The sequence below is a fragment of the Cydia strobilella genome, chromosome 12 (assembly GCF_947568885.1).
Source record: "Cydia strobilella chromosome 12, ilCydStro3.1, whole genome shotgun sequence".
In the NCBI taxonomy this organism is placed as follows: domain Eukaryota; kingdom Metazoa; phylum Arthropoda; class Insecta; order Lepidoptera; family Tortricidae; genus Cydia; species Cydia strobilella.
In genome coordinates, this window is record NC_086052.1 from 8,672,445 (window position 1) to 8,685,534 (window position 13,090).

Below are 13,090 nucleotides of genomic sequence, written 5' to 3' on the forward strand. Positions count from 1 at the left end.
ATAAAATATCTCGAGATCAACTTCTTCCCGCCGTGTACCAAATTATAGCGAACGGACCAACTACTTTGCTAAAAGGATCAGAGTCATTTGAAAAAGTAATTTAATTTACTTACTCTTCATAATTTGCAAATATGTACCTAAGTTGAAGTCGTTAGTAGCACGCATGTAACCTGCTTCTGGAGCGTTTTCATTCGCGGTGAGTAATGGCCGGCTCAGCGACAGACTGCCTCGGAGCGAGCTCGGTTCACCGCAGAATGTTACCAAGTGCGCGGTGGTCACGGACCAAGGATAACTTTGCTTAAACTTATGTTGCAACGATTATGTAAATAGTAGTAATCATTTTGGGTCACGCTACTGCTCATCAAAAATATTTTTTTCTACAGTATTAATAAAATGCAGGAATATTGTTTATAGGTAATATTATTTCCACAGATATGCAATATTATGAAGAAACACATATTTATAGCATTTTTGCTATTAAAAGAATAATTTTGATTGAGCTTTTTATAGCTAACTGTATTTTTTCACATTCATTAATTACTCAATACTAGCAAGCCAAAATTTCGATGACGATTCGGAAGAGTCATCAACATAGCAAATGCATTTTCATCGTTAGTCATTTAAACTTATAAAAATGTTTTGTTTTTGGATTTGGAATTAATTAAAGAGGTAATAATCCACAGATCTGGACATTGGAGGCCTTGGTCAATGTTGCTTTCGTATTTAGTTCTTAGCTGGAATACTCCTACTATAAATTTTAACAGTGAGAAAGTATATAAATAAAACTAAAAAGAGGAATAAGAAGAGGAGGAGATAAATAATTAAAAGAAGCATTTTTCGTATCCAATGTTGGACAGAGGTTGAACTATCCTTAACTATATTTTGTTTATTTACAAATTATGTTTTATTAAGTCCAATTTATAAAATGTAATCCTAAAATTTCTTCAAAAGTACCTACTTAAACAATTAAGTAATATAACAGTATTTTTTAATTAATTTAATCCTGAATGGGACACACGCTCTGAACGCAAATTAAGTAAAGCAATGTTAAATATATAAAGGTAATATATTCCAGAGCCTGTCAATAAATAAATTAATTGCTTAGTGGAAAAGACGCCGAAAACCATATTAAAGGCCAAGCTACACATCAAAGCGGGCAAGCAAACTGTCCGGCCTCGCATGAAATCAAAAAGATTTGTGATCACATTAAACATGTATTTATATACATGTGCAATAAGGCGGTCTGTAACCAAGCGGAAATCAAACAAATTTGTGGCATTACCTACTGCAAATATATCGCAGAATATTTCGTTTTCAATAAAATAAAATATAACATGGAGGACTGAAATTAAAATATCAGAGTAGATTTCATAAAAGTTTTTAATAATAAATATCTCGGAGATGTTGTAATGTACTGAGTTTTTATATTTGTCGAATGGAGAACTCAGTCTATACTACCAATTACATAGTAAGAAGCACCCAGCGAGGAAAAAACTGAGTAAAAAAAGCAAAACACGTCCACTTTTTCATTGCAAGTAAATAGTCAACAAAGCGTTATGAGATCAATAGCCGAAATTAGAAGATATATTTACCTATATTTGTTCCTGTCGAGAGAGACGAATAGCTTGGGGTGACAGAGAGATATTATACCGTCTTGTTAAATTATATTATCAATTACTTTTGGTTCAGCGATCGGGGTTCCTGGCTCGTTATCTTTTGTACTGTGTTGTCTCAAACTAAATTGCCTTTTATGCGATCTTTTATTTCATAGGGGATTTGTTATAAATATTTTTCTTTAATGAACGTAAATGTTTATATTTTATTTATTAGAATTTAAGATGAGAAAGGTCATGAGAGGTTTCGATAGAAGATAAGTACATACGAGCACAATAAAATTAACGAAATAGACCTAAACACTTGTCTTGCCTTGTCGCTACTCCTTAGAGTAGCGAGAGAAATTATCCAATCTCGAAATAAAAGCTTGGACTTTTGTAAACGTTTTACATTAACAATTATGTAATAAAGCCTTGTCTTTCTAAATAAACATTGTGTCGGTCTACTGCTCAATTCAAACGATGGAGAGTTTTGTTATGATTTAGTTTAAGGTATGATGTATGTATCTACTTGGAGAACACTATGCAACTACCTCAATACACTCGAGCGACTGCTTAAGTTGTATTTTTATTTATTTATGCCTTTCATTTCTTTGATAATACATTACAATATACATTACAATACATTTAAATTAAACCATTCATTTAACATTTCATTTTTATCAGTTATATTAATATACTGTTATTATTTTTAAATTTTGTTGTATGAAAATTATAATTATTATTAATATAAAATTTAGTTTTTTAACTTTTATTATTATTAAAGATATCTTGACAAGTATAGGCCTCATCCATTTCTCTCCACTTTTTCCTATCTTGGGCTTCTTTTGTCCAGTGGTCGTTTGTAAACTTTGTAAGTTCATCCGCCCATCTCTCTAAAGGGTGACCTCTTTTTCTTTTACCGGGGGGGGGGGGGGGGGGGCAGCCCATGTTAAAATTATTTTAGTCCACCTTTCTTTGTCCTGGCGTGCAACATTTCCGGGCCATCTCCATTTAAGCTTTTTGCAATGGGTTAGAGCGTCATTGACTTTTGTCTTCTTCCTTATCTCGATATGTCGTTGCTTGTCTATGAGTTTCAGATTAAGGATACTTCTCTCCGTGGCTCTCTGGCATGTTTGTATTTTTATTTTTGTCTGGGTCTTGTAGATCCACGTTTGGCTACCATACGAGAGACAAGGCAAAAGGCATAAGTCTAAGACATTCTATTTTATGCTGCCTTACGGGCAGATTAGATTTTAAACTTCTTTGGGGGCCCAGAATTTATTCTACGTCATGCTCATGCTCACCCGTCTGCTTAATTCTTCGAGGAAGTTCTTTTGAGTAAGATATTTGCTTTACTAAATTTATATATTTTTGTGCATATTCCAACTGCCGGTCGTCCATGAATATGGGTTTGAGCGCTATTAGTCATAATTTTCCTTTTTTCTATCTTTAGTTCTAGACCGATATCACGGCTGACTAAGTTAAATTAACTAGTAATTTCTTCGAGTTGTGATGCACTCTCTGAGAACTGCACTATGTCATCGGCAAAACTTAGGTAATTTCCTGTAATATTTATACCTTTCTTTGACCAGTTCAGTTGTCTCATGATGCTTTATAAAACAGTTAAAAATAGAGTAGGGGACAGGGGGTCGCCCTGCCGTACGGCTAACATAATGTCTATTTCGGGGCCGGTTCTATCCAGTTCTACTCGGCTGACGATTTTTTCGTAGATGTTCTGTATTAGTTATATTGTTTCTAATGGTGTATTGCATTCATGTAGAGATTTCCATATGCTTTCGTGGGAAATGGTTTCGAAAGCTATGGCATAATCTATAAATGCCAAATTGCGGGAGCCTATGCTCTACATATTTCTCTATTATTTGTTCTATGACGTATATATGATCTATTGTTGATAGACTTCCTGAAACCCACCTGTTCTATTGGTTGGAGTTTGTCAGTGATTTTTGATATACGGCGCTCTAAGCATGAGGCAAATAGCTTGTAGAGACATGGTTGCAAGCTTATGGGTCTATAATTGGCAATGTTCGCGGGGTCGCCTTTTTTATACAGTAAAATAATGTCAGATTTTGCCCATTCGATTGATATTTTTCTAGTCTAGTATTCTATTAAAGAGCGAAGTCAAATAAGGTGTTAGTACATACCTTCCTGCTAAAATAATTTCATTTGATATATTGTCAGGGCCGCTACTTTTTCCTTTCTTCATCATCATCATCGTCATCATCATCATAATCATTAAACTGTCTATTTTCTTCCAAACTTCCTCACTTGTAAATCTTTGAAGCATTGATGGATGTAGAGTCGTCGTTCCTTCTGTGGTTCTATTTAAATGTTGGTTTATAGAGTTGTGTTTTCTAGCATATAAATTTCTGTAGAAGTTAGTGGCTGTGTCTATTATTTTTAATCTCGAGGATATTTCGCTATCAGATGATCTTGCTTTCACATTTGGTATCCAGGTTTTTATCAAATGTAATTCTTTGTATCCTCTTTTCAGGCTTCCGGTGGTGGACAGGTGTTTTTCAAGTATCTTCAGTCGATGGGTTTCGTATTCTTCTTTTTTTATTTATTATTTTATATAATAAATATATTACTGAGTTCATGTTCATGTTCATGCTTTTCTTCTTTTGTTCGTGTTTTTTTTTATTTTGCAGCTTTATCCTTCTATTCAGTAGTATTCTTGTATTTTCAGGAATTACACTTTTTGATTTATTGCTTGGTTGCTTTATGTAGCTAATAGAATCAATGATAATTTTTTTTGAGTTGTATAAATGAGTTGTATATTTGAGTTGTATAAATTACACTATATTGCAATCGAAGTTTACGTACGTCAACTGTCTCTGCTATTGCAATATAGTGAAGTTTAGGATAACTACTTATGTACCTAACATCGTTGACTCATGTCATGTCAACGGATAATAAATAAAAAGATATATATCTATTAATATTCTAGAATTAGTTTGAAAAAATGTTAACGTAAAAACGTATAAGTAAATTCATCAAAGTAAGTAAGTAAATTCTTCAGTAATCTGGCTGGAGATTTGTACGAATCTGTAAAAAATGTCATACAAAGTCCGCACCGGTTTTCTTGTATAAACCTATAATCAAAACAACTATGCATTGTGTTTGAACACAATTTCCAGTGGCCTAATTTAACTTTGGACAAACATACGCTGATTGGTCACCTAGCGAGTGTTTCCTGTTAGGTTAAAAACGTCATATGTCACTATGCTGAATATAGGAGATGACGCAATATAGTTTACGGTGCGTGTTGTGCCCAATCAGTTAGATGCATATCATCGGCGCATCACCATAATTTTGTGGCTGACATCTAAACTGGCATCATCAAGGTTCAATGGGTCACATTGATCGCTAATAATTCCGAATAACTCATGCAGAGTACTTTGCTTCAAAATGTTAAACGCTATATTGTTGATTGGATCAAAAATGAAAATATTTAATATAGGTAATTTATAATTTTAAATATTTAGGGAGCACATGTATTTCATCTGTACAAGAGTAGTGTCATTCAAGATGATACACTACGCACAGATACACCGTTCAGTCGGTACACACAGCTAGCCTGATGAACGTTTTTAACTTAATAATCACTAATTTAAAATTCAAATACAGTTAACAACAATTCATAAAGAAGCAAATACCAATATTATTAAGCAAAAATATTAGCTAAAGCATAATTAATCTCTAAACCCTTGAGCACTTTTCAAAACATTTCATATTTCTCTATCGGATTTACCCAATACCTATCATCTTTTATGGATCACTATTGACAATAACTCGGGCAAATTTACAGAACAATTACAAAAATAATAACTCTCATCGCTAGAATGCTTTCTACACTCTGCTAACATTCTCCGTGTTCAAAAACACGCCTAAACTCTCGCGCTATGTAAGCAACGTAAAGTATCTTTGCTCTGTAGGAAGGTGCCACAGCGTCAGAATTCTATTAAGAGGGTCTCAAGTTGTTTGTCTCCCAGGCTTTGTTTATGTTACCTTCTTCTTTATTGTGTGAGCTGTCAGCCAACGGAACCGTACGGGATGACGTTCTGTTACAAATAATTCTATCGGGACCTATGTTACGCAGGGTGTTCGGAAGTCTATTATTTTGGTGATATGTTGAAGAGGAAGTGGTACACATAAGTTTTATATAAAATGATCATATATCAGGCTACGCGAAAATAGTGTTCAATTTTTATTTTTTATTTTAGTTAGATATACTTACTTAAAATTTAAATAAGTCTATTAATAAAGTCCTTCATAAATATGGTGGTTTTTGGCAGTAGCAAATAAACACGAAATGGAGTTACACGAAATTGTGTGTTTAGCTATGTACATATATTCAGGTACTATAAATATGATTTATTGTAATTCAGCACATAATATATATCAATTTAAAAAACTCACCCACACACACACGTTCAATTATTTTTGCGTTGGTACAATACTACAAAGTCTACAAAACGAATAAATCGTGGTATCATGTTTACGTAAAATTCGGGTTATTTTGTGCTGGAAAAAAATTATAGGATTGAAAAACGTCACACAAATTATGTGTATTTTTATAGTGAATAACCTTTTTTTTTAATAGAACATAATAGTCTTACTGAACTACACTTTCATGTCTACGCCCTACACAGACACAGTCACTGCCTAAGTTAACGCATTTCCAAGAATCTTTCCGATATCAGGCGATTAAAGTATTAAATTAAATATTGTATCAAATGAACCAAACGAGCGTTGAATAGACACACATTAGTTAAAAATACAAAGGAGAAGAATTCTATATTTAAAATGACCGTGATGTTGTTGTGTGTGTGGGCTCCTCTCCACAATTGAATACCGAGCCGATGATAGCTGAAGCGCTTAAAAAACTCAGAAAAATGTTAGACGAGTCAAAAAATATCTGGACGTAAACGTGCGACAAAGTTGATTGTTTTGCGACCGCACTCAAAAGTTACCCTGATTTGAAACTAGTGTATCTACTAGTGTACTACTCGCGTTATTCATCGGAATTAAATGAATGGAGTAGGTAAGTCATTTTAATAGATTTGAAGTTTCAAATTAAAGAGCCACTCGGTGTCGGTTCGTTTTTTTTACGTAGTTTGTTTACTTTGGCACGGACATAATACGTGTATTTACATATCTATAGATAGATTGGTAGTATAGATACCTCAACGCAATATTTTCACATTTACACATTCTGTTTATTAACCTTTTGAGACTCAATGTACATTACAATGTATTAAATAAAGTAGCATTTTTATTTGTTTCATTGTGTTTTAAAACAAACTAAATTCGTTCCAATTTATTTATAGAACAAGGTTTAAATTAAAAATAGGAAAACTTTTTATGGTGCGTCTTACGAGGAAGCAAACTTTTGTTAGATTTTTTTAGTTAGATATGTTTTTTATTTTTATTTTCACCTTTTCTTAAAACTGAAAGTGCTTAATTCTTTTTTTAATCAATACCTACTAAATATAGATCATTTTACTTCTAATTGAATATGTTATTTTTGATATAGCATTTTTCGAGTACCAACCGAGCCCCCACTAAAAGCTAACTGAAATTTAAAAGTAATTACGATTTACTAGAACTGCCAAGACTAATTTGAATGTTCGTATGGAGCTCATATTTTTAATCCACATTCGCAAAGTAGACGATTCATTGCGGATAATTTAAAAAGTTAGCGTTGATTTTTCGCCCTCTGCGGTGTTTAATTAGTATTAGTTTATTTTATTTCATTTAATTCTCGGGTTAAATCTTTTCCGATATTATATTAGGGGTAAGAGAGCTTAGGGTATCAAAGTATGGTCGTTGGTAAGAGAGCTTAGGTTATCAAAGTATTTAATGCCAATTAGAAACAGCAATATATGTTATATATTGAATAAAAACCGGCCAAATGCGAGACGGACTCACACACGAAGGGTACCAATAACTATAAAAACGGTCACCCATCCAAGTACTGACCCCGCCCGAAGTTACTTAACTTCGGTCTAAAATCACGTTTGTTGTATGGGAGCCCCACTTAAATCTCTATTTTATTCTGTTTTTAGTATTTGTTGTTTTAGCGGCAACCGAAATACATCATCTGTGAAAATTTCAGCTGTCTAGCTATCACAGATTACGAGATACAGCCTGGTGACAGACAGACAGACGGACAGACGGACAGACGGACGGACAGACGGACAGCGGAGTCTTAGTAATAGGGTCCCGTTTTTACCCTTTGGGTACGGAACCCTAAAAAGTGACGAAGCACTGCAGTGGTGAAGGCTGGATTCGGACCGGAGTTTTTATGGCCTATGGGCGTGACCATGGCGGAACCTGTTCCAATTTCTTAGGTCTTAAACTTTCGGCGCGATTCGGGAAATGAATTAGAGATTCACTAGATATGAAATAGTAAAGATATGTGACGTCCCACGGGGAAAGGTATCTAATAGCGGTTGGCGCTGTTTGTCTCGTTTTGTAACTTCGGCCCTTGAATTCTAATACAGTTTATATGATGCGTCGGAAAAATATTTAAAAAAATATTTAATGCACCCTGCAGTCCGTTACTAATTTTAATTTCTTCAGAATAAGAAATTAAAATTATGTATAATTATGGATTTGACTTATTGATTTTCATCATTTTTGACAAATTTGACAGATTGTGTGTCATAGTGTGAAATAATTATACATACTATGCTTATGCTCCTTCTATTTCCCGGTGTAAAATAATAACTGTTTTATTTTTTTACTTATAATTAATGCTAGAATTTTGTTCGTTCCTATTCTAATAATAGGTCTTTGTTCTGGTTCTGATTGTCGGTCAGTGTTTCCGTCTCGATAACCTTTTGGGAGGGTGTGAGGGGGCTCTTCCGCATCCCTGCTATGGAGCCTGTGTAGTGTCGCACCCCACAAGGTGATGAAGTGCAATGTTCTTGTGGTGAGTGTGCAGAATAGTTTGCGGGTGGGTCATGTAGACCAGGGCGCGTAGCCAACGTGCCAAGCGTTACCGTTCCGTAGCTTATCGTAGCCATATCTCTCTCTCTCTCTATCACTCTTCCCCACTAGTGCGACAGTGCGTGACAGTTGAGTTTCGTTTTTCGTTCGCTACGGAGTGTAAATGAATGCACGTTGGCTACGCACTCAGGTACTCGCTGTGGGCAACGTGTCAGAGGGCCTACAGCGAACTACGTTCGACGTGTTGCCTCCCTGTTACACTTACGTGCGAATTTACAAGTGCGACAGAAAGGCAACACGTCGAACGTGGCTCGCGGTAGGCCTTCAGTAACTCAGTAGTCCGTCGTCGTCGTTAGATGCGATAACCACAGATTAGTATATGTTATCATAACCTAATTGAAATTGAAAATTTTCTTCAGACACGTCCAAAATAGTACAAAATAATAATTTAGCTATCAATATCTAATGTTAGTATATAATAATATTGTATACTTACATAATTATAATTAATAATATTCCATTCGGTTGACGCCTGATCGATAAAGCAAGGCGGAAGAGTATTTCTCATGTGATAACCTTTTAAAATAAACTGTTAGTATACACACAATTTATAGTGATGCAAGTCGCGTAAAACGCTTCTGTGTTAAAATAAAATAAAGAAATATTACCTATGTGATTTAAATTGGCATTTAACTGTAAGTATTTAATGATTTATTTGAATCAGGCTTTTCTTTGCGGAACTAGTACATAGTATTTTCGAAAATATTGTAACGCTATTCCACTTAATACCTATAGGGACCTAATAAAATGCCTTAACTAGTATGCCAGTACCAATCAGTTAAAACTTTTTTACTTGCGTATTTTTTGCATATAAGGTAAAGAAATACGCAAATACATACAATATTTGCAACCAATTGATTTAGTTTACAATTTAAATATAACCAGTTATTTGTTAACGTTATCATCTCCACCAAGTAACTAAAAAATATGTTTAATGATTTTTTTTTGTGTCACTCTTGTTTACGTTTGTTTTTGTTTACGTAGGTATGTATTGTGGCCAAAAAGTAAATGTTTTATACTTACTTTTACTTATTTCCAAATCAGGCACTGTCAGTTGGAATGCCATGACATTACTTTAAATTTTAATGGAATTAAGTAATGACGATATCAATAAGGTCATTATTACTGGCCTGTCTGGGTCGGGATAGATTTGTCATGTTATTAAAATTACTCGCCCCGCACTTGTTAATTTTGAATACTTATTTCATCAAAACAAAATTAAATTTTAAATGTATACTACAAACCCCAACAAAATGTTGGTTGTAAAGCAAGAACATTAAAAAAAATTGAATGAATTACTCGTCAGATCTCTACGGTCAAATATGCGAGAAATTCTAAAAACGAGCGTATTTTCCTTTTTTCTTTTTTTTTTTCGACTACGGTTGAATATTTACACCTACTAAAAAGCAATCGCTGTTTTAACAATGAAGCTAAAAATACTGTAGATAGTCTTATTTGAAAAAAAAAAACCTTCATTGACGGAGTTTCCCGCAAACGGATTTAGTCGCATGGACCTTACATAAATGAAATAGAATGTGACTGGTAACACACACTGAACACTTTATTTACTCCAAGCAATCTAATTATATCTACTTGTGTCTTTTCAGTGAACGGTTCAAGATGAAGACCTTATATTTAGGAAGTCTGCTTATAATAACGAATCTATTGATTTTCTGCGAATCAGCAAAAATTCTATATGTAATGCCATGCACAGCCAGATCTCACTATATTGGCATGAAGAACTTAGCGATAGAACTTGCAACGAGGGGGCATGATGTGTACGCTATCACTCCCTTTAGAGAAGATAAACACCCACCCACGTATCACCAGCTGATGGTATCAAGTGAACCTATATGGACCAGACTATGTAAGTTTTTTATCACAGTTCTAAAAATTTGTGGTATCAATTTTGTACAATTTATATCATGTACTTATAAATATTTACATTCATTTACATAAACATTCAATAACCACGACTTCTAAAAATGTCCAAAAAATATTCAATTATTGATAATTATTTCAATTCATAACTAGCAAAACCTACCGCTTTACCATTATGTAATATAATAATATGCATATATTATCTGATAATTGATTTCAGTTGACGTACCACCACGAGTGTTCGACATGATGGATGAAACATTTGAGTCATTCCAAAATGTAATGTATAAAATTGGATTTCTGATGAACGACATAGTCTTCGAGTCCAAAGACGTGCAACAGTTTTTGAAACAAGACCACAAAATAGATCTCGTTATTACAGAAGTATTTTTCAATGAAGGCCTTTACATGTTCGCTCACAAATACCAAGCTCCCCTTGTGTTGATGACGACCGTTGGGAACTCGTTTAAGGGAAATTTCTACATGGGCAATCCTCTTCAGCTATCAACTTTGTATCATGAATATGGAAAAGCAACTGAACCACTCAGTTTCTTCGGGAGATTGTACAATTTGTATCTGTGCACGTTTGATCTAGTCATGCTCAAATTTTGGTATTACCCTCGACTACAAGAATATACCCTACAGTACTTTAAAGATCTACCAGAGCCTGTCCCCAAGTTGGAGGATATAGCAGCAAACGCAGCTATTTTACTTCTTAATTCTCATTTTAGTATTGATAATGCAGCTGCGTATTTGCCAAATATTATAGAAGTTGCTGGACTGCATATTAAAGAAACAAATGATACGTTACCATCGGTAAGTATAGATTACTAAACCTATAATTAACTTCTACTGAACCCTATTTAAGTACCTCACAGATAATTTTATTTACATTTTTCAACCCTTAGCCTTATTTGGCGTAGTGAATATGCAGGTCAGACAAACTTATAATATGTACTAAAGGGGACCAACCCCAAAATCGGGAAAAAACTTGCCTGTTACGTACAATTTGGCTGATAAGATGTCTATGTTTTTCATAAGAGAACTAAATTTATTTTCGATTTCGAGTTTGGTTTCATAGTAAAAATTACTCGGTGCGAGTTTAATTATACATATTCATGTCGCGATATTTAGATAAAGGTTTAAAAATAGGCTATAAATTCGCCGCGCACGTAAAAAAATTAACTTTCAATATGATAATAGAATAAAATAATTCCTACAAGTAAAATTAAAAATAATAATATGCCATGTAATTAAAGACTCATTTTTATTTATTATTACAGGATCTTCAAAATATTTTGGATAATGCAAAAACTGGTGTTGTATTTTTAAGTTTTGGCTCTAACGTTCAAACTAGTGAAATGGACATAGACAAACTGCAAGCGTTCTTAAAAGTATTTGGAGAATTAAAACAAACAGTTTTAATGAAATGGGAAAAAGAGCCTATTCAAAATATACCTAAAAATATAATTTTAAGAAAATGGTTTCCTCAAAAAGCAGTTGTAGGTATGTTGACAATGTTTTTGACTCAATAAAAGGTTTTAAACTTTGGCACTGGTTTTTATGTTATACTTAAACTTACATATACTTTTTACAGCTCACCCCAATGTGAAATTATTCATCGCTCACGGAGGTCTACTGGGACTTCAAGAGACGATAGCAGCCGGAGTGCCCATACTAGGGATGCCAGTATTTGGAGATCAGTATCTAAATATTATTGAGACAATGCAAAAAGGTCACGGGGACATTCTTTCTTATAAAGAAATAAACGAAGATATTTTACGAGAGAAGATCAATAAATTGCTAAATGATAAAACTTATATGGATAACGCCAAAAAACTTGCTGAGAGGTTTAAAGATAGACCGATGAAGCCCCTTGATACAGCAGTGTGGTGGACCGAATATGTGATTAGGCACAAAGGTGCAGACTTTATTAAACCACCTGTAATGAGTTACATCGCATACCAGAATCTTGATGTATATTTGTTTTTGATAAGCATATTAGTAATAATTTTATATACAATATTGAAAATAATTAATATTATTAAAAATGTTTTAAAACGCCAAAAAATCAAGAAACAAAAAAAAAATTAGCTGAAGTAGTAAAGAAACTGTTTTAAACTCGACAGCAATGAAAGCGAGTCACTTTTTGAGGAGGCTTAGATGCTAAATTAACCGTTTTAATTTCTGTAGCATTTTGTATTATTATAACTCGATAATACACAAATACTGAAACATAATGAAAATACAATTTATTTATTTCTATAAAAGTCATCACTGTCATCAGGCTTTTAAAGAAGTTATCCAATCATATTATTGTAAACGCAAGAACTCTAATGAAAAAAAAACTATTTTTGTTTGGCATGCTTCGTACAAATACTCGTAAATAGCTATCAACAACATAAGTTCCGACATGCACACGAGAATATGTTGCTATGAGCTCATAGACCGATGTAGCAACTTGATTGATATAGCGGTGTAGTAGACCGAGCATGTCACTAGGCACAAAGGTGCAGAGTTAATGAAAACACCTAAAATTACTAACGTTTATTTTCTTAAGGATTTACCCGAGTAATCAT

General features: G+C 33.7%; 1 protein-coding gene across 1 annotated transcript; it reads left to right on the forward strand.

The window, feature by feature from the left end:
• Positions 1-9,246: 9,246 nt before the first annotated feature.
• On the forward strand, positions 9,247-12,670 carry LOC134746020 (UDP-glycosyltransferase UGT5-like). The gene is made up of 5 exons (XM_063680187.1): positions 9,247-9,265; positions 10,238-10,497; positions 10,732-11,327; positions 11,795-12,017; positions 12,109-12,670. Exons 2-5 carry the CDS (start codon positions 10,251-10,253, stop codon positions 12,603-12,605), a joined length of 1,563 nt encoding a protein of 520 aa, XP_063536257.1. The 5' UTR covers positions 9,247-9,265; positions 10,238-10,250; the 3' UTR covers positions 12,606-12,670.
• Positions 12,671-13,090: the final 420 nt, after the last annotated feature.

Excerpts from the sequence above, each read along its gene's own strand:
- LOC134746020 (XM_063680187.1), top strand. The coding sequence starts at position 10,251 with ATGAAGACCTTATATTTAGGAAGTCTGCTTATAATAACGAATCTATTG. Across the intron at positions 10,498-10,731 it reads ACCTATATGGACCAGACTAT|TTGACGTACCACCACGAGTG; the intron begins GTAAGTTTTTTA and ends AATTGATTTCAG. Across the intron at positions 12,018-12,108 it reads TCCTCAAAAAGCAGTTGTAG|CTCACCCCAATGTGAAATTA; the intron begins GTATGTTGACAA and ends TACTTTTTACAG.